Below are 25,243 nucleotides of genomic sequence, written 5' to 3'. Positions count from 1 at the left end.
GTTTTGAAGGGCTTTGATACCAAATTGGGCTACTGTCTGTTATGGGTGCAGCAGAGAGACCTGATTCATAAAAAATTCATAAAAATCCCATCTGATCCAACCCTATTGCAGTCTCTTATTCCTATAGCTTTTTTTTTTTTTTTTTCTGGTCTCCTTTATTCAAGACATTTTGATTCCTCTCCCTAATCCTTTCCCTAACTTTTTCTGGAGGTAATCCACCTTATTTCCCCCTTAATTTTCTGCTGCAAATCTTAATGAAATAGTCAAAATAAATTTTAAAAAAAGTACATTAAAGGCATTTGAAGTCAGCAAGATCAAAACAAATGTGAAATGTTTATGCCTGGATATTTTCTGAAGTTTATATCATTCAAAAGGGAAAAATAAATCTTGAAGGGATATGAAATGTAGGGCACTTTCTGAGGATTGTTTGCCACAAAAGTTGACTGCAGCTACTGTTGAAATTAAGAATTAGCTCTATCCTTTCCAGAGATGTGTTATTCTTTTGTGCTTTTGCTGTACCCCTCTACCAGAGACATCACCTGACAGCCTGCAGGCACTGCTAAACTCTATTACAGGAAAACTACATCACTGACTCCAGAAAGTCTTTTTGCTGATGGGCAACTTAGATAAATACCATTTCAGATGTACAGCCTCACATTTTTATCTTTTCTAGCTTCATGGATAAATTCACAGCTTTCAGGGGATATTTTTGACAGAATACAGACCAAACTGGGGAGAAGTGGAAATTCAGATTTCTGCCATGATGGTTTTTGTTCTCACTGGCTGCTGCTGGAGTTCTGTGAGGTTCCTCTGCACTGAGACCATAACTGTATGCAAGACAAGGCTGATGCTAAATTGTGGAGACAGACTTGCAGAACTGCTTTTTGTCAAAGGTTTGTGGTGTTCACTAAGGGCAGAAGGCTAGAAATGTGGCAGTTTTGCTTTATTTGTTTGGTTTTCAACCCTTCATTGTTTGGAGTTCTACAAGGAAGTACTGCAGAGACTAAGCATCACCAATGAAAAGCTATTTAAAATATCTGAGGTAGTCTAAGCTTTATGCTTCTGCTGGTTTGAGGCTCTGCTCTTCATAGCAGCTGCCAACAGCTTCTCCAGCCCCTGTTTAAATAAAATCACTTTGTCAGCACTTGCCTGTCAATGAATCTCTGAAAACACCAGCAAGCAATTCAGTACTTCAGGATCAGTTTTTGATCAGCATCCATGAAACTGTAACTTTTTGTTATTTTGGCATACTCCGAGCCACACATTTTTTACTTTTCATTCAGAACTCATAGGCTGTGTCTCCTAAAGAATTTTCTTCTTACTACAATCCCTCATGAAACCACAGGGATAAATTCTGCTTGCAGGCAAACGTCTGTGGAAGCCAACCCAATCCCATAAACTTGCACTGAAGGACAGATGTTGGCACTGTGAGAAGTCAGCCAGGACAGCTGGAATAATCTAGCAGCTAAAACACACATTCCATTTACCACACAGGCAAATTGTTCCCATTTGATTTACAAATTAAATCAATTTCCAGGCTGGGATAGGATTTTCTAACAAGAAGGGATGTATGTTCCCAACACAATGATGTGATCTCTTCTTTCTGCTTTAGTCCTTAGTGTGAGCACACGTGAATGGCAGCAGTGGAAAGCAAAGTTGTGAGGTATGAAAGAATGATTCCTTTATCCAAAGTTTTACAATTGCTACATTCTCATATCAGTATTCCCTGCCAACCCAGGGGGCTTGGCTGACATCCAAGTACCTGGAATATCCAAGTACAAAGAACAAGAGGCAACAGGCAGAAACTGATGCTCAGGCTGTTCCACCTGACTAGGAAAAAGAACTTTTTTACTGCAGGTGACAGATGCCCAGAGAGGGTGTGGAGTCTCCCTCACTGGAGATATTCAAGAACCATCTGGACACAATCCTGTGCTGTGTGTTCTGGGATGGACACAGGGGGTGGCCCACTGTGGTCCTTTCCAACCTGCTCCATTCTGTGATTCTGTCATAACTGGTGGTCTCAGTTCTGGCGTTCTGGAATGCCAGTTCTGATTGTAGTTTTAGTGGGTTGTCCAACACTGCATCTATCATGACCTGCTCCCAACCACTTGTGCTTAGTTTTAGTATTTCCTGTGCCTTTAGTTAATGCAAGAAAAAAAACCTGACAGCAACCAAGAGAAAAATATGTCTAAAGAAAGAAAAAGTAAAAGGTAGTTTTGAAGTTCTCTGCCTACTCTTTTAATTCAATTCAGTGCTGTGCATGTGGTAATAAATTAATCAGCTTTCAGTCATTTGTGTGCTGAATTTAAAAAATACTATTTAAGGGCTCATTGGATTGGGAACCCAGTTTTTGAGTTAAACAATAATTTTGTTAACTAACAGAATCTTCAAAATCTCAAACATTAGATGTTAAAAAAAGTGAGAGGTGTTATTATGCTTTAGCAATAAAATCTCTCTCTGTAAAGTTAAAAACAAAACCAAGATTGATATTTTGATTCTGCACGTAGGCCGGGAGAAAAGGAGTGAAGTGAAATAACATTAGATCAAAAGGGAACTGAGAATATTCAGCCCATTCCAACCATAGTAAAAGGGACCCTCAAGTGCTGTTTTATTGTAGATGATACTTTATTGAACTGTAAAACCAAAATACTGATAAAGAACATAAATCTTCCTAAGAGAACAGATAAACAGCAGAATAACACTGCCTCTATTTCAAAGGCTGTGACAGAAAACGAGCAAGAGAGGAGAAGAAGGAAGGGTAGGGAAGATGCCCACTGAGACTTGTGTGCTCTCAGGATGGCACAACTTCAGCACTTCACAGGCATCTACAAGAGCAGGAGACTCTCAGCATGGAGTGAGTCAGCCTCTGCAGCAATTTCAGGTGCCAGTCAGGAAACACTAGCCCAGGCTGAGGTCTGTGCTGGTGACACACCTGCACCTGATCCCGGGACAGCTCTACCGGCAGAGGCTCAGCTCAGCTCAGTCACGGCACTATTCAGATCAGCCAGGCTCAGGGCTCCAGAGCGCTGCTGCCACCCAGAGCAGACAGCAGAACTGCTCAGAGGCTCAGCTCAGCAGCGCAGCCATAGCCTGGCTGCGTGGGGACTGCCCCTCTGATGGTCCAAAATCAGCCCTGTGATCTCACGAACCAAAGGTTCACCTGGCACAACTTCAGCTGCTGACCATGCTGCAGCACATTTAATTTACGCTTTCCCTAGCAGCTATAATACTAAGCAATGAAGAGGTGAGAAAGGTCATTTTAATCAGGTTTTTGAAAATTTCTTTGTAACTAAACAGGAAATTCCAACATCTTTAGTCGCTCTAGGACACGAAATAAAATGATGCGGACACTGGAATCTCCAAGGTAAAAAAGGGACCTTTATTTTTCTGACTCCAACATTTATAGATTTCCAAAAGTGACAGTGGATTGGAGGGTGACAGTGCCACCTCTCCAATGACACTGGACAAACCACCAGTCTGTCAAATTTCTCTTCCTCCATAAAAAAATGCAAAACAATAAGTTATTTACATAACGTGTGTGAGAAAGTTCGTTACAAGAATGTAAACATCAGAAGGCTTAGAAAATCTTAAAAAATCAGGGTGACAATCTTTGAGGATTAAATGTTATGAATGTGTTTGAATGAAGCAGGACATTTAATGCCTGTAAATCACAAATGATAAGCAAATACAGCTTGCATGAAGTATGGCTTGCATATCTTTTACTGGAGCAGAGATTTCTGCCTCCCACAAGACTGAAATGTTTAAGTTACGAAGAACTTTGCATTTTAGCAATATCTGTATAACAGATATTTCTTTCATCAGTTATGTTTACTGCATTAGTAAACAAGAGTTACTCCTTAAGGGAAATTCAACTCCAGGATTTTTCTTTCAAAAGCTGTCATGAGAATCAAAGAGACTGACTGTACTTGCTATTTAATTTTTTATTACTTATTTGCATGACTAGAGTCTGACTGTGTTTATGAAATTTAATCTACAAGGAAGAGAAAACTTTGTGTGAGACTGTCCGAGTGATTTCCTGCTGGGAAATCAGTGTTCCAGCTTTGCATAAGCAGTGTCAGCAGGAGTCAGCATTTCACTGGGTATTTTTTCATAAGCAAGATGTTTAACAGTCAATAGTCATTAGTGATGAGAACATCTATCTGATCATCTTGACATTACCAAGAGATGCTAGTGGAAATAAATACCATGTGGCATTTCACACATGGACATTATATGCTTAAAAAGATGAAATAAATTAAGCTCAAAGCATTATCTCAATTTTTTTTCAAAACAGTTGAAATTGTTGTTTGGAAAGCAAGGATCATTCAAATTTATTATTTGGATAATAGGTTTTAGCTGGATAAACCACTTGTAAAGAAAGACATCCAGAACATCTTGCTCACAGAGTTTCCACAAAGGCTTCACTTCCCTAATTTCAAAATTCTTCTTTGAACCACCTAAAGCAAGCAGCCCCAGACTGTTTCTTGGTGACTGCAGAAAGCCCAGTGCTCTGCAATCTGAATGCTGGGTGATTTGCACTTCAGAACAGGAAATCCTAAATGGGTGACGGAGAGAGTCCTTCTCCTGACCTCTCAGCACAACTAAGGAAAGACAGAAACGTTTTACCAAGTGAAGCATTTCCTGGGACATCCAACAGGCACAGCTATATGTTTTTCTAAAGAGGAACACATTTTATTCAAGTACCCTCATGAGCATCACATTTAATGCTATCAGATCAGGCCTAGTGACATTCTTCCCTTCCATAAGAGGAACAAGTGACTTTTTCAAATACCTGTGAGCACAGAGGTGTCTCTGTAAAACCACTTCCCTCAGAAATTCAGTCTCTGCCTCTATTTCAAAACCCAGAAATGCTCAAAGCATAAGATTCCTTCAAAGCCACTTTTCAAGGACTTTCCTATTAGAGAAGCAGCATGCTCCTTCTGCAGAGAGTAAAGGCACAGTCCTTTTATCTCTTCCTCATGAAGATCTTAAATCCCAGATACAAAGATAGAGATAAATCTTGGTGATAAAGCCAGAGCTTCTTGGGGGAGGGAGGGAGAATGTCAACCTGTGCAGTAGCATCTCAACCACCACTGAAACCTCATTTCCCACAGATGATCATAAAAAGTTCCTTCCAATCAGGACAATACTTGGACCATGATTGTAATATTTCTTCCAGAGAAGGAAACTGGGACCTCATATGTGTTGAGCAAAGCCTGAGACCTCCAAAAACTTCCGGCATTTAGATGCAAAATCTCAGTTCCGATGAAATCCTGGTCTAAATAATTTATCAAAACCTGAAAAGTAACATCATGTTAAATGTTAAAAGGCTGATGCATCTGGGAATAAATGGGGGTAATTTTATTCCGCTTATCATAGGGCAATAGAGAGCTCAGAGACTTTGTAGAAATGACAAGCCAGCCAGTTTAGCTGATCCTTAGCCAACTGCTTTGCAATGCCCACAGCCTGGCTCTGGCAGAGAACACTGCAGCAGCCCAGAGGGCTGGAGAGAGAGAGGAGCCAGTACTCTTGTTTGCTAGGAACTCCTGCTACCCAAAGAGCAGGGCTGAAATGAATTTGTGTAATGATGATGTCTCTTGCTCTCATCACCTCACAAAGAGTCAGCCTTGGTGGAACTCACTGAACACGGGTGTCTCACAAAATTGCCAATAACTTTGGATGATACCCTATTGTCACAGCAGTTAAGTGTCACAGGGTGTCTGATAAAACTGCTGTGTTCAATGTTCAATTACTCTTTTAATTGAAGGAACTTATCTTCCCTACCAGTTATGCTTTATGAAAATGCACATAAATAAGTCTGATAATCACCAAACACTGACCTTTTTGAAAGGTCAATTTTGTAGCAGCAGAGCATGAGTAAATACACTACTGGGGGGAGGAGAGCTGTTACAGAGTGGAAAAGAGTAATTAGGCTGTTCTCATGATGAAAATGTGGTTACAAAAATAAAAAGCTCTTCTGTGATATATTCATATATAAATATTAGATATAGGTGAAACCCAACTAGCATGTCTTGTTCTAGATTGTTCACTATTATGCCCCTGCCTTCAATGTCACATAGTCAGTAACTTGCAGATTTTTGGAATGGAAAAATCAGCTTAAGTAATTCACAGAGTGCAGTTAATCAGAGTCAGTTTCAATGGCCTTGTGATCACTTCAAGTTGCAGTGTTTGATTTTGCAATCTGGTCCTGGGTCACACTGCTGTCTCCTGGAAGCATTTATCCAGCTCTCATTAACTCTGGAAGGAGAGAGCAGCTTTTTTCTGATCAGATTATTTTTTCTAGGTACTTTTGCCTCCCATGTTAGTATTTTTTTCCCTCCCTTTTCAGCGCTGTCCTGAAACCCAAATCAAAATAAAGTAATAGATGCAGCACACACTTTTCACAGTGGAATAAAACACTGATGCATCCTCTTACTGTATTCAAACTTCTGAAATCTGTTTCTCACAAAGTTCAAACAGTGTTATTTTGTAACTGTTATACATGGACCAGGTTAAAAAACCCTCCAGTACGGCTAATTTCAAATGCACCTACTTCTATAAATTCCTTGCTTTAGTACTTGTGTAGTAGCTGCCTCTCTCTCCTGGGAACATGATTCTATGATCCCTCTTGAGATCAGTACTAACTTCCACATTGGCACCTGCATGCAGAAGTATCTGATTAACACCAAGCAGTTAAACTTAATGAGGTTTTAAAATATAAATTTATAACTTCTTTTTTTTTCACCAATCCTTTTTCCTTAGAACACAAACCTCGATATCTACAAGCAAGGAAAAACTAATTTGTACAGCAACCATGATTCTCTTTTCTTCAGAAAATAAAACTGTATTCTATTTGCAGCTGCTTTTAAAGCTCCTGTCAAACACTCTCAAGTAACTCACTCATGTCAGCTTACTTCCATGCTTCTATTCTTTAAGAAATTGAATCTGTAGGAGATTGCACAGGGGCATGTTGCCAGTCAAGAACCTTTTAACTGGCTCATCTGACTACAGCCAAAGCATTAAAGGTCGCTGAAGGGAGGATTAATGTTTGGTGTTTTGCACAGAGCCCGTGCAATCATTTCTGGTGCTGCTTTGAGGCACGACAGTCGGCAGAGCAGGAGCTGTTTAAGGGATATTGACCAAAAGCCCCGGTGCCCGGCCCTCTGTGCCGATGGCTGCAGGCAGGAGCAGGGAAAAAGATCTGCAGGGCGAGGACTTGGCTAAGAGAATACAGGCCTGCAAGGCGCCGCTCTGAAGCTCCTTTAGCAAAGCTGGGCTGAATGGGACCAGAGGGGGTTAACGCAAAGCAAAGCCAGCCCGCAGCCCGTCCCTGCGGCGCTGTCCGTGCGCGGGGTCCCGGCGCCACCTCCCGGGGGCCGCTCCTCGGCGCGCCCGCACCGACCCCGCGGCCGCCTCTGGGTAAAGCATTTGAGTTTCCTCGCCCACAGCACCAATCAGGTTTCAACCGTGTTCAAACACCTGCATTATCTACGGAAAGCTGTCCTATGACTGAACGATCATCCCAAAATATTCTGCTCCAGAAGCCTTCACTTGGTCTGTAACTGGAGTGCCGTAAGGATGGAAAAAAACGTTCACAAAAAAGGAGCTGAAATTGAGGCAAGCAATTTTTTCAATATTTTAGAAGAATTTAAGGATATACAAGTATCAATGTGTACTCATTTTTTTCCAAAGTCAAGGTAGATAGGCTGCCTTAAAAAAAGCAATTTGCACCATTCCACACATGCATAGCTCTTACTGCATGGTAAGTTATGAACACTTCCAAAGACACTGTTTCAAGTAAACAAAAAAAGTTTCACACACAAGGGTTTTTGAACTTCATAATTTTAATGGAGTCAGAACAATTCTATACAACTATATACAGATTTTAAAGCATGACTACATCTATTGCTTCCTACATAGAACAAGCTGGAATAATACAATGGGAATAAGCCCTAGCTAAGAAATATAAACACACTTTTGCAAGGTTATTTTGCTGTTCTTGATCGCAGCCGTCGCTTGATGATTAGATGATCACTTTCTTTCTCTTTTTGTTCTACAAGAATCTGAAAAAGATGGATTAAAGGATTGTTATTCATCATTTCTTCAGAGACAAATGAAATTCACCTTTTAGACTTGTGTGCTCACAACAGAACAGTTTTTCCCAGAATTTGTTTCCGGAGTTTTGCCTGAGTCACTCTGGTGAAATTTACCCATTCACTGAGAGAGCGGTCAGTCAGTAGAAAAGGCTGGCCAGGGAAGTGGTGTAAACACCATTTCTGGAAGTGTTCAAAAAAATGTGTGGATGCAGCCCTTGGGAATATTGTTTTGTGGAGTTAACCCAGTGATGCTGGATTAATATTAATTTTCTGATACAGGAAGTGTCCAGAAAGCTTAAAAATTTAAGTTTAAATTTCTCTAAATTTCTCTAGCTTTCTCTGACTTCCCCAGGATTCAGTCTCGCACCTTTTCTTTCACTTCAAGCTTCTCCCTCCTATGGACAGCACTGTTGGTTCTGCTGCATCCATTCATTCAATTCAGGATGAATGCTTACCATGTTCCATCCTTTCTTCCCTACCATAGCATAGGGAAGAAAGGATGGAACACAACGAAGAGATGTACCTCCAGAGCAGAAGAATGCTCAGCACTACAGTTACTGTCTAAACCATAAAGCTGGATTTCTGAAACAATACATCAAACTCTGGCCTTCAAGATTCTTAGACTGGTTTAGACAGAGCCACAAAATTAAAACACATCCAGAAGACTATTTAGACTGTGCTATTATGCCCAAATACCACATGGGCATAAATGGAATTGAAATATACCTTCGGTGCTCACCTGTGAAGTTAATTGTACATGCACAGACCTCTACCGTGTTTCAGTCATGTCATTCCAAATCTGTGGATGTCTTCCTGGTCTCTATTTCTATTTTCCCTCTATGTTACTTATTTATATATATATATATACACACACATATATAATAATACATATATCTCTTTTATTACATACTTAGATGAACTGCAACTACTGGAAAAACAAATTAAGACTTCGCTGCAGCAGCAGAGAAAAAGTCATCCTGCACACACTACAAGATACCTTCACATCTGAATTCACAGGTATCTCTATGATTGCTGTATCACCTATATCATCAGTCAGCAGTCAAAGAAAGACAGGTGAGAAAACAGAAAATAAATAGTAAAACAGCAGAAAGAAAAGACCAAAAGGAATGGTTAGGTAGAAAAAAATACATAAATTGGTATTTTCAAACCTTCTGCAACTTGACTAGACCTTCAGATTTAACTTTTTCCCCTAATAGTTAATTTAAGATTACAGGAAAACACTACAGTGGGGAAAACAGGAATCTTAATCACTTACTGAAGAACTAGGGATATCCAGAGGGCAAGAAATGTCAGTTGTATACAGCTTTCTCTTAGCTCGTTTTGGCTTGAGCTCATTTTCTTTGACATTTTCTTGTTCTGTAGACTTGGGAGAGCTTATTGTCTCAATAAGCTTCTTTGCTAGAAGAAAAAATTTATCATGGTTTTGTGAGCCTCAGAATTAATGAATAAAGTAGGCTTTATTAAAACAGTTTAAAAATTAAAACCAGTGTAGACCAAAGTTCAAGTATAAAAATTCAGAACTGGTATTTGACTACCAGTGTTCTATAGCTGGAAGTAATTTTCTGTGGCTTCAGGTGCAAAAGCTTAAAGGACACATTTAAATAGCACATTAAAAATCAATTAGGATTCAGATCTCACTTAAAGACTACTAAGTTGAACAACAGGCTTAACTTTTGTGCTGACACAAGCACAGTGTACAGTCAATTTCTTCTATACCTTTTTATAGTTTAATCAAAGAAGTACCAGCTCTATAAAGAGAGGAGCATATGTACTAGAAAAAATAAGAAAAATAAGAAATATTAAATACTGCTATAAAAAGAGGGAAACCATACATGACATGGTAATAAAGGTTACAAAACAGAACTCATTTGCTCCAATTGAGTATTCAAATTAAGGATGAAATTTTTAGTAGTCTGAGTTTGGCTTCCATTGATAATAATAAATACTATGCTCCTGGTACCAATATGACAAACAGAAATTTAAAAAAAATTCACAAAGTTATTATCCAGACTGTATTATGTCAGATTTAAGATTTAAGTTAAGATTTAAATTTAAGATTTAAATTTAAGATTTACTCTGTAGCAGGACAAGCTTTCACGTTGGTGCAGGAGTTTATTTTAACTGTCCACGTTAAAAAATGACCAACTTACTTTTAAATAAATAATAGTGTATTCTAGAATTAAACACTGGTGATATCTTGTGGCCCCTGCTAATTTCAATTTTTTTTTAAAAGCACAGTGACCTAGAGATCATTCTTACTATAGGAAAGAGTAAAAACATATCCTTCAACAGAAAGTCCAAGCAATTCATGTTCCCAAGGCTACACCTAAACTTAAAATCCATTAACTCTTCTATATTCAGTTTAATGAAGTCTTCCAAATATTTTCATGAGTCACTGGCTTTCAGATTTCATAAAATTAACATACATCAAAAACATCAACAAAATTTCCACAGCAACAAGGGATTGCTTAAAGAACAAGGTAAGATCTGGAGTTTGGATTCAATCATTGATTTTTTTCACAGCAGCTGGGCAAGTCTCTAAAACTGCCTTTACATTTAAATAAGTACAGAGTAACTCCAGCATTTTGGGCCTAAAGTTATCATTGATTTGATGATAAATATGCACACATTTCACACTGCATCTTTCATTCCACCTGGTTTATATTTCACACTTAACCTAAGTTTTAGAATTATGTGGTCCTCACAACCAAGACAATCCTTTCTTCTCTATCATTGTACAGCAGCCAGAGAATTGGAAATAAACCTTATTTATACTGTACAAACCTTTAGAGTGAATAATAGTAGGAGAACTCTGGAAAAAATCACCAATTTTCTGTAGTGTCCCATCTTTCTTCTTAGATGACTTTTTATTTAGAGTAGATTCTTGCCTTCTTAAGGAGTATTCTTTTCTACGAGATTGTGCAGTAGCCATCTGTACAGAAATATAGGATCATTGTTTAACCTGAAAATTGACTTAATCCTCAAGTTTCATTTCATTTTACTTCAATATTATTTTCAAGCTGACACACTGAGCTTTGCTACTGGCACATTTGTTCAATTTAGTAATGATATCACTACAGCAAGTGATGCAGACAACCTCATTTTACACCCAGAAGAAAATGGCCAAAGTTTCACAGAACATACTTAAGAGCATGAGTCATACATGAAACAGAGGAGTTTTCTCTTTTTAAAGGCAGACTAAAACTTGTAGAGAATTTTACTAGGCAAGCTAATTATAATTATATTGTATTAATTATAAATAAAAGAATCTGATGAGGCAAATCTCTCATCCTCTGAACCTGCCCAGGCTACTACTATGGCCTAAAATACTCTTTTTAGAGTTGCCATATATGTGGATAAACTTTAGTTTTACTTCAAAGGCATTGCCTATAACATCACACTTTAATAACATGCTCAAACTAGTCTTTTTAACTACTTAACATGCAACATCCTTCCCCTTTGAATCACTGCACACTGCAGCTGGGACACTATACTTTCTTGGCAAATACAGACCCTTTGGCTTATAGAGTTTAGTAGAAAGCACAAATGTTGAAGAAAGCTGCTGAAATACATCAATAAGAATAAGATACTTTGGCATAAGAATATTTGCTCTTTTCACAAGTCTACCTCTACAGAAAAGGCTAAACTGACTTCAAAAATGGAACAAAGCAAACCATTTTTTTGTTGCTTGTAGAAGGTGAGTCAGCCACAGCAGGTTTTGCATTTCTCTTGTTCTCGCTCTTCACAAAATCCTGAAGAAAATAAAAAGAAATTATAATTGATACCAATGACTGCCTAAACACAGAGAAACTATTTTATAGAACTAATCTGTAATCTCACAGATCAGAGCTGGAGACAGCAAGAAATGGCACAATCTGGGAGAGAGAAATGTAAAAGGTAAAGAGAAAGTGCAAATCAGGCACAAGGAGACAGAGTCTGGATCAGTTGAAGTCTATGACCTTATTCAACACAGGCCAGAGATCCAGCACTTGGGAGACACGGGGTTTAAGTAATACCCTATGTACATCCCTGGGATCTCAGCAGAAAATAAGAAGTTAGAGTTTTAATAAATGATCAGAGTAATAAACCGAAGAGCTGCACAACAGATTTTGTCAGTTGGTCAAGTTCACACCTCATTCATCTCTACACTCTTCCTTTTCCTTCTTGGCTTGAGCATCCTAACTGTAACCGGTGAGGTGCTGCCCTGGTGCTTCACCTCCATCTTATGGGGTTGCAAAGGTGTGAACTGGATTTCCATCTCGGGTTCTGGGAACCGACTCATTTTTCCATCCTCTGTGGACACTTCAGTAGAATCAAGGACAATTTCAGAATGGTCCTGCAGGTATGTGGAAAATGTATGAAAACAAGATTTAAACTAACTATGAGTTAAATACTATATAACACATATCACCCCCTGCCTCCCAGTGGATTGCAAAGTAGGTGTTCTATTTTCCAGCTATTAGCTTTCAGAACACTTACAAGAGAAGTGAGGAAACCAACTACAGCAAAGTTTAAGCCTTATTATCTAAAATCTTTTTGGTTAAATTTTGAACTTTTTCGTATCTATGATCACAGAATTTTCCTCAGCCTGATACTTTGTTTCCCAGTATTTTTTCCTCATGGGCAGAGGACCTTAGTGATTGTCTCCATCTTAATTCTGCTGCTCCTTAGGAACTAAGCAGTAATAGCAGCTTTTGTGAGAAAAGTATAATATTTCTGTAGCTTATCTTTAAGGAGCTTTCTCTCCCTTCTAGAGAATTCCAGCTGTTCCTTCTTACATTGGTTCACCCTGAAGATGAAACCTCCTTCCTCTTAAAAAAAGAAAATGATAAAAGCTCACAGAAAGCCAGAAGGCAGTTCTCCAACAGGCTCTGCTTGGATTCTGAGAGGGAATCCCACCCAGAATCCCAGCAGCACTGCATTCCCAGGAAATTTCAGAACTATATACAGAAATATATACTGAAAAAACCAACAGGATTATTAACCAATCATTAATACATAAACAAACATACCTCTTTGTTTACAGACTGATCAATTTTATCTTGTCCTTCTTCAGGTAAAGGTACTTCTGCCAAAGACTGAGGATTTTCATGGGTTATCTGCTGTTTCATTTCCTTTATAAGGTCATCTTTGTCTGCCAGCTGTCTTTTTAGATCTTCTATGTCAGTTTCCTTATCCTAATAAACATAGCAAAAATTGCCACAGATTTCAGGACTGTCAAGAGAAAGTAATATATCACGAGCATCATTATGATTACTTGGTCATGACAGTTTTATAACTACAGGCTAAACCAGTCAGGTATCCAATACAAAACCAAATATTTAATGCCTTTATGTAAAGTGAAGAAAAGCCTTGTAAGAATCTGAGGAAACATAACAAAACTTTTAATTTTACTATGTTTTTTTAGAATTCTAAGTTCACCTCCCATTTGCTTGTGAAGTTCTTGGTGCTGTGAAAAAGACAAAAAATGGGAGAGTTTCAGATATCCAGTCCAAATTCACAAGAGTGTTTACTTGAACTACTAAATATTTTCCAACTCCAATTACCATTACAAATTCAGTTGGAAACAAACGTAAAGCTTTTCTTTTTAAATTAGCTGCAATGGTTTCAATATGATAGTGTTTAAGAACCAAAAATAGAGCCAGAATGCAAAGAGCAACTGTAATATTTTGCAGAATCAATGGGTAACAAAAACTCTCAAAAATTCACACAGAAAAAAGAGAAAACTGACCTTTTCTGAAGCCGTTACTGCAGCCTGCTTCAGCCTTTCTATTTCTTTATCTTTTTCTATGGTACTAGAAGCCAAAGTCTTGAGCTGTACTTCCAAAGCTTCTACTAGTTCATCTCTTTCCTCACGCCACTTTTGAAGATTGCTGTCCTTCTCTATGAGCTGTGCAGCAAGTCTTTCCTAAATATTAAAAAAAGTAGGTTAGAATAGAACACCACTTCTACACAGTATCTGAACTCCTCTGCTACTTCTGTTTTGCACAGTAAATACTATTTTACAGCTTCAGTAAACTTAAGAGCCTATGCAGATCTTATAAAGCTAACACAGAACTAGTTTCAGTACAAATAAGCAAAAGTAAGCCATGCTTCAACTAGAACATATGTATTTATACTCTTTGTGAAATTTTTTTGAGAACCAGAGCTCCTGTTTGCTCACTTGAAGATTTTATTAATTACAATTCTCAGTCAAGAAAAGTCACAGATAAAGTAAAATTACTTGTAATCTCCTAAAATCCTCCTGTACTGATTGCAGGTCCACAAAGCCATTGCTAACTACTTCTAGATGCAAATGTAGTTTTAGATTGCAGAAGTTCATATATTTTTATCTGATTAAAAAACTACAACCTTGCTGCAGTCCAGTGAACAAATAAGGTGCCTTGGTAACTATCAGTCTCCCCAGTGCTAGCACATACTACCACAGCACACTAAGTATTTTCCAAAGTAAGCTTTCTAAGCTTTTAAGGAGCAATTCATTTAAGTGTGGGGTGTTTATTGGTGTTTTACACACAATATGAACTTTGAAGACTTCATAATGTGATGCAATAGGAAGAAACAGGCATGTTAACTTCCATTATGTGTTAAGATTTTTCATTTTATGAGCCTCCTATTCTTCCTTTTTCATATTGCGAACATCTCATCTAGGCTTTGTCCTGTGAGAAACTAAGGGAACTGACAAAGGCCAGCTACTCTCAAGTGCCCCCACTGTTCAACACTTGCTGTGTGATTTACTCTGTACAAAAGACACTACAGGACACTCCTGAGACACAGTCACTTACAATTTCTGCTTGTTGCTTTACATGATGTTCTCTATCCTCCACAAACTTTCTCATTTCCCTGTTGCGATGGTTCTCAGCTTCTTTTACTTGATTTATGAGTCCCATTTTTTCCTCAAGCCACTTTTTCCTATCAGTTTGATACTTCGCCTCATTTTCCTAATTTGATTAAGCCAGAAATAAAACCGTAAGTAGAGAGAGAAAAAAAAAAAGACTTAAAATTCAGAATACTATTGTATGGTATAATTTCAAAAACATAACAGAAACAATAGCACAGTTTTTCTCTAGCATACTCCCAGGTACAAGTATTATACTCATTGTACAATACTTGTTCTTCTGTATTGGAAAAAATTCTCAATTTTCAGCATTTCTTATTCAGACTGGCACATCTTCACGGAAGAGAATTTTTTCCCTCAAAGAATTCTGGGTCAAATCACAGACACATATGTCAAAAGTAATGGTAAACAGACACTTCTACCTTACAAATCCCCAAGCTTTTATGCTGCCTTAAAGGACACGTTAGAAAACGAAATCTCTGCTTCAAGACCGAAAGGGAAACAATGCAGTACAGTTTGAATGGTAGGCAGAGACAGCATGTACCTAAGAATGTCACTTCAATCCACAGCAACTTCGTCTCCTTTTCTACCACAATCAAACCTCTTGTCAGACATTTTACCACATAAGACAGGAAGCACCTCTAAAGTTGCTCAGAAAATAAGTATACTTTCTAATCCAAGGAGAGTTAGAGGAAAGGCCTCAGCCTTACAGGCCATGCAGCAAGCACAAGATCTTGAGAGAGAGTTTGATTTAGCAACTGACAGGAAAGATCCCTGGAACTGATATCAGGGGTTGGATTTAGACAGCTGTAAGGGGAAGGCAGCTACAGAAGCCCTGTGCATAGCAGCAGCATAACAGAGGGCAGGGTGCACTCTGTTATGGGCCAACAGTGATGCTGTATGGAAAAGATGCTTCAAAGGAGGTTTCCTTTACCAGTGTAACAACGTGCCATATCATGCCCTAGCCTCTTGAAGACAGTGGCACAAAAAAAACTTACACTCCTTAAATGGGTGTTATAGCCTTAGATTTAAGTATGAATTATATCATTATGTTTTACCTTCAGTTCTTTTTGCAGCTTTATTAATTCCTCATCTTCATTTATGGTTTTCTCCTCATTGTTGCTCATCTTTTGCTGCCAGTCACTATTGCACTGGTTATTCAGCTCTCTATATTTCTGCTTCCAGGCTTCCAGCTCTAGGAAGAGCACAAAATGAGTTTACATAATGTATTATTTTAAACATGTATGTGAACATGTTCCCATCCTTTTACTAAAGTTGCTTGGATTTATCAGCTATGATCACAGACAACAGAGGCTGTTAGGAAATTGCTATTTGTTATGTAAAAGTAACACCTAAATAGCAATTGATAAGTAAAACCAGAAATGTAAAGCAGCTATCACAATACGCATTCAAAACCATTTCCCTTCCCTGTTCCCTCTCCATGGAGAGATTACCCAAAAGCAATCTGTTGGTCTCTTCTAATTTGGCTTCAAGCACTTTATCTTGTTCAGTCTGAGTCTGTTCTTGTTCCTCTAATGTCATCCGCATATCTTCAATTATTTTTTCCTTTGCACACAGATCTGAAAATTTGAAAGTTGATTTACAAATGAGCCTCCTCCTAGTTCCCACCATTCACCCACACTGCCTTAGTTACAAGTAATTTCTCCACTCCCTGAGATCAAAAGCTCTATTACAAGGAAATAGAACACCTATACTGAACTTTCCAGATCCCAAAAACTAAAGTGATTCTATTCTCACCAGTTTAACTTAGATGTGTGTTTTGGTGTTAAACCACCAAAACATGGCTTGTATGGCTATGACCATTTGACCAAATGACCTATTGTTCAACTCTCAAATATTTATCAAATCTGCAGAAACTCTGTGCTACCATGCACAATAGTGTGCTGGTTTCATGCTTTTGCTAAAATGTAAGATAAAACCAGGTAAAACCCAGTATTGACTAAATGAAGAGTAATATTTTCTCTGCTTATGTTTCTTAATCCAAGACTGTTTATTTGCTTACAAATATATCTAGTAACAACTCAAAAATTACTTTCTGACTGTGAGATTTTAATGCCCAGGTTGGAGTGCCTCAGTACTCTAAAATATAAATATACAAGACTTTTCAAATTTGTTATTGACGTGATCACTCATTATGTTGTCATTGTAAACACACAAAAAAAAATTGAAGAATTATAGTTCATTCTGACCTTTATGTGTTTTCTCATACTGTTTGGAGATTTCTTCCAGCTTTTCTTTGTCCAACTGTTCCTAAATATCACATTGAAAGCAAATTAAAGAAATTAGAACATGCTGAAAGAAACAAATATATGTGCTAGAAACTAACAGCTTTTCATTTTGAATTTAATAAATAATAAATAAGGCATTTAAGACATACAGTCACAATGAATAAGTTCTTTATATAGTATAAAGTAGTATTCCAGCTGTTTAAAAATAAACATTACTACTAACATATCTAAGTGTCACTAATCAGAAACTCTGCAGGCATTAAGTATTTATCAACTAGACTAATTGTCAAATTGTTTTAAATAGGTCCTGCATGAGAATTTCTTTAAACATTTTTCATTCATCTGTTAAAACTCATTTCAGCTGGCAACTCCTATTTTTACTCCAGCTTTTGTAAGCTTTCTCTGGTTGCTTCAAAAACTTGTCTCATTAGTAGATTAGTTTAAAAAAATTAAGAGCAAGTAAAATTTTATTTAAAAAATACCTTTTTAAGTTGCAAGATTGTGCGCTGTTTGAACTCTAATTCGTCACTAAACTGCTTTTTCATTTTCTCAAGTTCACTAACTTGTTTCCTCAGGGATTTCTCCTGAGTTTGCATTGTACACACCTACAACAAGAGAGCAAGCAAAACTTACATTTATTCATAAGCCTTTTACAATCTCTGTAAGTTATGTAGATAATCAACTACTTAAATTTTTGCAAGCACCTTCATTAAATTTCAGGGGCTGGTAGTGCACAAGGGAAGATACTCGAAATGTATCACTCAAAATAGCTTTATTATGAATCTCTTTTAACATCCATAGATTGAGGTTTTTGAAAAGATATTTTAATAACAGAAGCCCAACATGCAGAAGAAACATTTTGCCTGTGGTTACTAACCTCTTTTTGTACTTGCTGAATTTGTTTCTTGGCATCAGAAAATTTCTCTTTCAAATCTGTGTATTCTTCCTCTTTCCTCTGCAAATCTTTTTTCAAACTTTGTACAAGAGCAGAGCTTTCAGAAAGATCTTTACGTAGCCTTGGGTTAGAAATTAAGAGACACAAATAACATGAGTCTTACATGTTAGCTCAGGCTCTTTGCTGAGCTAAGCAAATAGAATCTCAGCTCTATCAGATCAATGAAAAGCTTTAGAATTTTACATTTGGATTTCAATGTCTTACTATATGAGCCTGAAGTAACAAACTGCTCAGATTCACTTCTGAACACTCAATTTTTAAAAATATTATCTTAAGCACAGTAGAGCAATCATTTTTATCATTAGGTGACCTTATAAATTAGAAAAGCCCAAGGTTAAAAGCAAGCAAGTTTAAAGTTGATCACTACCTCCCAGTTCTTTTAAGTATAAAGATGAATGAAAAGTGGAAAAAAAACCCAGTAACACTACAGTAAATCCTGCTATCACAAGTTCTGCAAAATACAGAATAAGTTTGATAGGTTTATTTTTCAGGGATCATGTTTATTTCAAGGGGTTTCCAGTAAGACATCCTGGACTTTTAAACTAACTAAAGGAAGGTTTTTCAGGTCCTATAAATGACCATACAATACAAGGCCTCACAAAAAGAAATCCTTCCAAAGCTTCACCAGCACAGGGTTGGGGACCATCAGACCTTCCTGCTAAACTGTACTTCAGAGTATGTGCAGTACCCACAGAGACAGCACTAAAGAAACCATAGTTGGGTGAAGGACTACATAGCATCTTACAGCTATCTTCACATAATTGCAATTTTCTTCCCATATAGCAAATAGAATCTTTCAGATGTACAAAGTCTCCTGTTTCTTACAGGTTTAAAAAGTAGAGGGTGCTGAGCAAAGTTCTACCCTCTACCACCATTATTCCATAAAGTCTTACAGTATACTTTCACCTAGAATAGCTGTTATCAAAATCATGTTTAGCCCCTAGGCTTTTCCCCCCTCCCCTTTCTTCCTTTCACCTTCAGTCCTTTCCAAAGAAAACATGCCCTACTTTTATACAAGTTACAGGATATAATATTGCACTCTGCAATTTCTTTCAGAAAGGGTCTGCAACAAAATTATTAGAAATCCCCAAATAAATAATTTTATTGTATGCTCCTATTTCCCTGTACAATAGTTCCACATGATTTAGATGTATATTTTTGAAATAATATACAAACAGGTGAGGAAAACAGACTGCAGAATATGCAAATGTAAAATCTGAGCAGTGTATAGAAATTTCTCAAAGAAGCAGTTTGGTTAATCAAGTTTATAAACATGCAAATGTGGTATGTCATATAAGGTATGTCCTTTATATGGTGTTCATATAAGGGAGCTTTAACTTTATTTGTCAAGGGTCAGGGGAAATCGCATTATTTACTTACAGCTCTATAGACTGTATTTGCTCACGCTCATTTTTCTCCTTTTCCTGAAGAATGTGTTTCATGGTTTCCAGACTGTTCATCAACTGCACAACTTCATCCTTCAAATTTGCTTCTCGATCACTGAGTTCTTTCAGTTTTTTGTCTACACTGGTGCATTTCTCTTGCAAAGCTACTGTATTACTTTCTAGATTTAAAATAGTAGATTCTTTTTCTTTTAGTTCTTCTTCTAACTCTTTCATCCTCTCATCTTTAGTCCTAGAAGCTTCTAACAGGCATTTAAGATCTCTTATTTCTCCCTCATAGCTGGCAACTTTCTCCTGAAACTGTGCAATTACTCTCTGATTTTCTGCAGCCTGTTTTTCAAAATCCTGGGTTTTCTTCTGGATTTGCTCTTGTAACTGATTCATAAGATCTTTTTCCTTTACAGACTGATGCTCTTGATTTGTAATCTCATTTAATTTTATTTTTAGTTCATTATTGTAATTGTCACTATCATGAAGTCTCTTCTCTAAGTCTTCAACTTGCTGACGTAGTTGCTGAATCTGATGACTTTTTTGTGAGGAAGCCTTAAACATAATTTTGCATTCTTCCCAAATGCTTTCAATGCTGTGGTGAAAGGAGCTCTCCTGTCTCAGATCTGCTCTAGAAGCAGTTTGGAATGGCATGGATAGAGGACTCATTTGAGCTGTCGCCAGTTCATCTTTTTGAGGGTCTAAGGAATTCTTCACATTAACTAAATCAATATCCACAGCATAAGATTCTGAGTGATATTTATACAATTCATCTACCTGGGACTGCATTGTTTTAATTTGTGACACTTTGTCATTTATATTTTGTTTAGCATCCATTACTTCATTATTTAGTTGAATAATCTTTTCTTCTTGTTCCTTATTTATAGTTTTCTGTTTGTCCAATTCAGAAACAGTCTCCTGATATTCAGCTTGACATTGTTGAAGTTCTCCACTTAAGCCAGAAGCCTTTTCTTCAGAAGCAGAAAGTTTCAGATGCAAGTTTGCTATCTGCTGATTTAACTCTTCTTTTTCATTTTTTTCTCTTTGGCATTGCTCTTCAAGCACAGCTATCTGACCTTCCAAGGTTTCAGTTCTTTCCTTTAATGCTAGTATTTCCATGTAGGCCTCAGAATTATTAGTTCTCTTTTGATCAAGACAGTAGTTTGCCCAACTCTCTCTCTTATCTCCTAGAAACAAAACCAAAACAACAACAAGAACAAATAAATCCCCATACAGCTCAGGTTAATTAAAATCAACAAGTCACTAGCAACACCAAACTGTAATTTTCCAAACTGCACCTGAAAGCCACACTTTCATAGCATTTTAGAGTCCTGAAGTTGTTAGAACCTCTAAGACATTTTATATGCATTAAAATGCCTCTTGGGCTTCTAGGCATAATTTGCAGAAAGATTTGTACAGAAGACTTAAAAAAAAAAAACCTTGCTACAGTTCTATTCCAACCTTCTATTCTGCCCCACTAGCAAAAAAAAAAATCCTGCTAATTTCACTAGTATTTGCAACACCTACAAGCTAGGTAATATTCACAGAGATAACCAGTTTCCACCTCCACTGATTCAACAATCCCTTGAAATAGAGCCAGCAATTAGCCATCCTCCATTTAGGGGACAGTGCTGTCATACACCTTTCTGAGAAGTTTTATGTGTGCTCTATATCACTTTACTTTTAAAACAAAGCTAAGAGTCCAGCACAAGTTTTGGGTTTTTTTCTTTGTGTCTGGAACCTTCCTCTCTTCTGTACTCAATACATTTCCAAACTAGATAAAAGGATATAATTATGTCCACACGTAATATGTTACAAGTAAAGTTCCCCAAGAAAGATTTACAACATGTCATTCCAACCCAAAATTTCCATGTTTTATTAACTTAAGACTCTTTTCCTAAAGTAAAATGAGCCATTTTAACTAAAATCGCATGTATTTCTTCACCTTCAAAACTGACTCCAGCTGTACTTCACACAAGTGTTTTAGAATCCAATTGTGTTTCTGTAGTAACATGCATACTATATTTTACTATTAAATCAAGCCTGACTATCTCTAAGGATTAGATTATGTCAGCTATGTACTGCAGGGAGATACTGTGGATTCTCGTGAGTACTGCACCTATGGTAAGGTAGAGTTTGGCAGTCTCACACTGGACCATTAAGCACAGGTGTACTGCATGGAAACATCCTCAGTATAGATCCAACAAGTTGTACAGTCAATTTGAGTCACTAACAAACAGTGTTTCTGAAGCATTAGCAATAGTGTTTTGGTTTTTGAAAGTCAACAAGACACTCCTCCTGCTTGTCCATAGTTTTCCTATTATAAGATACATCAAGGGCTTCTGCTAGCTCAACCACAGCAAGAGCCTTAAAGCACATAAGGTCATATTTTTAAATCCTACAAGATTAAAAACTTTGTATTTGGAAATGGTCTGAAAGCCCAGTTGTGTAGTCCTAAGAAAACTTATCAGACAAAATAGAACATATTCCTCTCCCTGGACTGGACTTTTGCAAGCTTCACTAAAAGCAAGAGGTGTTGAGATACCTTAACACAGGGTTTGTCAAAGTCCCTAGTCTTGGTTTGAAATGACACTGGAAGTTGTACAAAACCAGAAATGCCCTACTGGATGACACGGCCTCAGCTGACCTAGCCTAATATTTTTACCTCCTTTTGCTATTACTAGCAGGCCCAGCCATTTTCATAGACCTTTCTTGACATTGAAGAATCGAGACAATACAACCCTGCTTAAGTCTTCCAGTATTCATAGATGTACCTGTTGGCTGTTAGCTTATCTACCTATGTCTGCAATCTGAGAATTTGAATACCTATGCCTCTCCCATCTTCTAGGGCAGCAAACATCAGAAGTTCAATATTTTCTTCATGAAGTGCTTTTTTACTGGAATCATAGAGGATCCTTAGTTCAAAGGGACCCTCAAGGACCACCAAGAGCAGCATTGCTCTCCAGCCTGTCACTCCCCAGTGTGTACTTAGAGCCAGGGTTTCCTGTCCCAGGTGCAGGGTCAGGCACTTGTCTTTATTAACTTCATGGGGTTGGTATTGCCCAGCTCTGTAATTTGTTTAGATCTCTCTGCAGGGCATTCCACCCTTTGAAAGAGTCAACAGCTATCATTGGCAAACATAGAATAGTTTTGTGTCCTGCAAAGTTATTCATGAAGAAGTTGAAGAGAAATGGGCTCATTATAGAGCTCTGGGGAGCTCCACACTAGTGCCTGGATGCCAGCCTAATGTTACCCCATTTACTAGAACTCTTTGCACCATAAACTTAAAACTGATCTATAACACTGAGTGCTGCCTTGTTCTTTAACTGCACAATGCAATGACTGATAGTCAAATATTCAGTTTATTCACTGTATCCTCGTTTGTCTGTGATCATGTGAATTTGCTAATTCTCCTTCAACAGAAAGAAAAGGCCTCTCACCTTCCTTCTGCGTATGCTTTCCATACCTCTACAAGAAATTAAAGCTAAGCTGGGTCCTGAAGTCAAATTAGAGGCACAGAGCTCTTACAAATACCATTTTGCACAAGTCCCATATAGCTCAGTCTCACCTATTAACAGATTTTATTCACCTGATAAGCTCACAGATAAAGCAAGAACAGCAAAAAGACTGAAAGTGTGAGCATGAGAGCTGTACAAAATACACCATTTGTGGACTTAAGCTTTCCACTTGAATGGGAGTAAAATTAATTGCTCTCCTTTGCCAGCACTGTCACCTTGAGCAGAGCTGGCGCGTTCACAGTACACACACAGAACAAAAGGTCAAGGTTCACAGCACATACTGTATGACTGAACAATCAGTAAGTCATTGACACCTTTGATGGTTGCTTAGGAAATTTTCAAACACTTGAGCAGTAGATGCTACTTTCTCAGAAGTCCAGCAATAGAAAATTTAGTACTACAGCTGTTAAGAAATTGCCTACGAACTACAGCTGGGTATGCAGGTACATACACAGATAAGAAAAAGCAGCAGAAAGGAAAGAGTCTAAAAACTAAAATTTTATTTAAATCATTTGGGAGTAAACGATATAGGGCCAGCCCTCTGCAAAAGGGATTACATTTAGAAAACAGTTACTTCCTTTTACAGTGTAACATAGCAGATCTCCTCCTCAAAGTATATTGTTTACACTTCCCAGCTTTTTTCTTCTGTTCTGGAATAGTAACCAAGCTTTTTTTGAAGACCCCCTGTTGAGTGATGGTAGAAATGGTACCTTTCTTTGTAGGTGGCTCTTCTTCTGCAGTAGGCTTATTTTCCAAGCAACGTTTTCTTCCCACTTCCAATACAGTTTCCTCACAATCCTTGAACTGGCTGCTTTCAATCACTTTGTTGGAGTTCTTTTCTGCTAATTTCTTCTTACTGGTAGCCAAAGTGTTCTCCTGTGTTAAAATAGGATCAATTGCTTTGAAGTTGTACAAATTGAACACTTAAAAGGCTTAGTAGCTTTTTCTATACAAATATTTTTACAAAACCTTTATGGGTAAGGTGCATAGGGGTTGTCAGAGGAAAAGTCACTGACAGATCAGTTAGTTGAACCAAGAGCTTCTTCAACTTCAGATAACAAGAAACACAGCACTTGGCATTGTACAGGAATCAGAGCAAGAGGCTACAGAACTACAAAACACATGACTTTCATTAAGAGGACTTAGTTTTTGGATGGTAAATTATTTCCAGTGTCAAAAGAGTTGATGAAATTTCCAATTTGTTAAAAGGGCACACAGTCTGTTCTACAAATTCATCACTTTCTGATCATGGTTGGTAGAGTTGAGAGCTTTTACAGCCTTCAGCAAAGCCAAAAATCATTTTTGTCATGACACATTTGATTCAGTTGGAAAGCCTAGTCAGTTCTGCAATACAAACTTCAGATATCTATTTCACTAAGAAAAAAGGTTGGTTTCTTGCAAGATGACAAGTGGCAAGCCGTGTGATTGTCAAGGACCAATTATTCATCTATAACTACTTCATTAAAAAAAGACAATAGACTGTAGACTTGAGGTTTGTGGCAATGTTTAAAATTTCATGCCACACAGTATCCTGGAACCACTGGACAGTTAAAACCTTATTCTTGGAAGGAGCAGTAATAGTAAGTCATCACACTCCACTCACTCTTGGAGCATTCCAACTATTGATGAGTTAAGCAGCTGTGAGGCAGAGACAGAACACAAGATAAAGTATGGCCAAAACTTTGAGTTTACAGGGTAAGAGAAGTGGATCAGAGTGCTAAGTTTTACTTAAAATGTTCTCAAAACTACTTCAGGTTACTGGACATCAGGCTCAAATAAAAAAATCCAAAAAAAAACACCTCTTACTGTGTTTTGATTTTGTTTTTTAACCTTTATACATTTAGCCAAGCCAGCTTCCAGCATTCAGCAGATATTAGACCTTGCAATTTCAAGTTTTATTCCATACAATTTCAAGTTTTATTAATCATATCAAAACCAGAGATACCTATGTCATGCCTTCTTAATTCAAACTCTGCTCAAAACATTCACATTAACACTCTTCCCTTGAAAGTGTGCAAGCATGTTGGGGGTGGGTGGAACACACTAATTATTTTCTTCCTAATTTACATAATTATTGTCTTTTTTAAAATTCTTATATTCTAACTTAAATTGACCTTTTGTTGTACCAAAACCTCATTTTCTTCCTCTTTTATTCAGACAGTGATGCACTTCCTCTAC

The 25,243-nt window shown here is 37.5% G+C and overlaps 1 protein-coding gene across 2 annotated transcripts in view; it reads right to left on the bottom strand.

The window, feature by feature from the left end:
• Positions 1–7,826: 7,826 nt before the first annotated feature.
• KIF20B (kinesin family member 20B) overlaps positions 7,827–25,243 on the bottom strand; it is a 31,648-nt gene continuing 14,231 nt past the window's right edge. The window contains exons 19-33 of one of the 2 annotated variants that reach the window (XM_059851584.1): positions 23,776–23,941; positions 19,537–20,734; positions 18,079–18,217; positions 17,684–17,806; positions 17,163–17,223; positions 16,407–16,532; positions 16,011–16,147; positions 14,900–15,055; positions 13,849–14,025; positions 13,130–13,294; positions 12,250–12,453; positions 11,792–11,869; positions 10,902–11,049; positions 9,373–9,515; positions 7,827–8,063 (exon numbers count right to left, since the gene is read on the bottom strand). In XM_059851584.1, coding sequence (XP_059707567.1) covers positions 7,986–8,063; positions 9,373–9,515; positions 10,902–11,049; positions 11,792–11,869; positions 12,250–12,453; positions 13,130–13,294; positions 13,849–14,025; positions 14,900–15,055; positions 16,011–16,147; positions 16,407–16,532; positions 17,163–17,223; positions 17,684–17,806; positions 18,079–18,217; positions 19,537–20,734; positions 23,776–23,941 — 3,099 coding nt within the window. In that variant the 3' untranslated portion in view covers positions 7,827–7,985. The remainder of the gene's footprint in view (positions 8,064–9,372; positions 9,516–10,901; positions 11,050–11,791; positions 11,870–12,249; positions 12,454–13,129; positions 13,295–13,848; positions 14,026–14,899; positions 15,056–16,010; positions 16,148–16,406; positions 16,533–17,162; positions 17,224–17,683; positions 17,807–18,078; positions 18,218–19,536; positions 20,735–23,775; positions 23,942–25,243) is intronic. The other variant, XM_059851585.1, reaches the window with a different exon arrangement.

The sequence above is a fragment of the Haemorhous mexicanus genome, chromosome 7 (assembly GCF_027477595.1).
Source record: "Haemorhous mexicanus isolate bHaeMex1 chromosome 7, bHaeMex1.pri, whole genome shotgun sequence".
In the NCBI taxonomy this organism is placed as follows: domain Eukaryota; kingdom Metazoa; phylum Chordata; class Aves; order Passeriformes; family Fringillidae; genus Haemorhous; species Haemorhous mexicanus.
The sequence above is the reverse complement of the archived record's forward strand: the minus strand, read 5'-3'. Positions and strand labels throughout refer to the sequence as shown.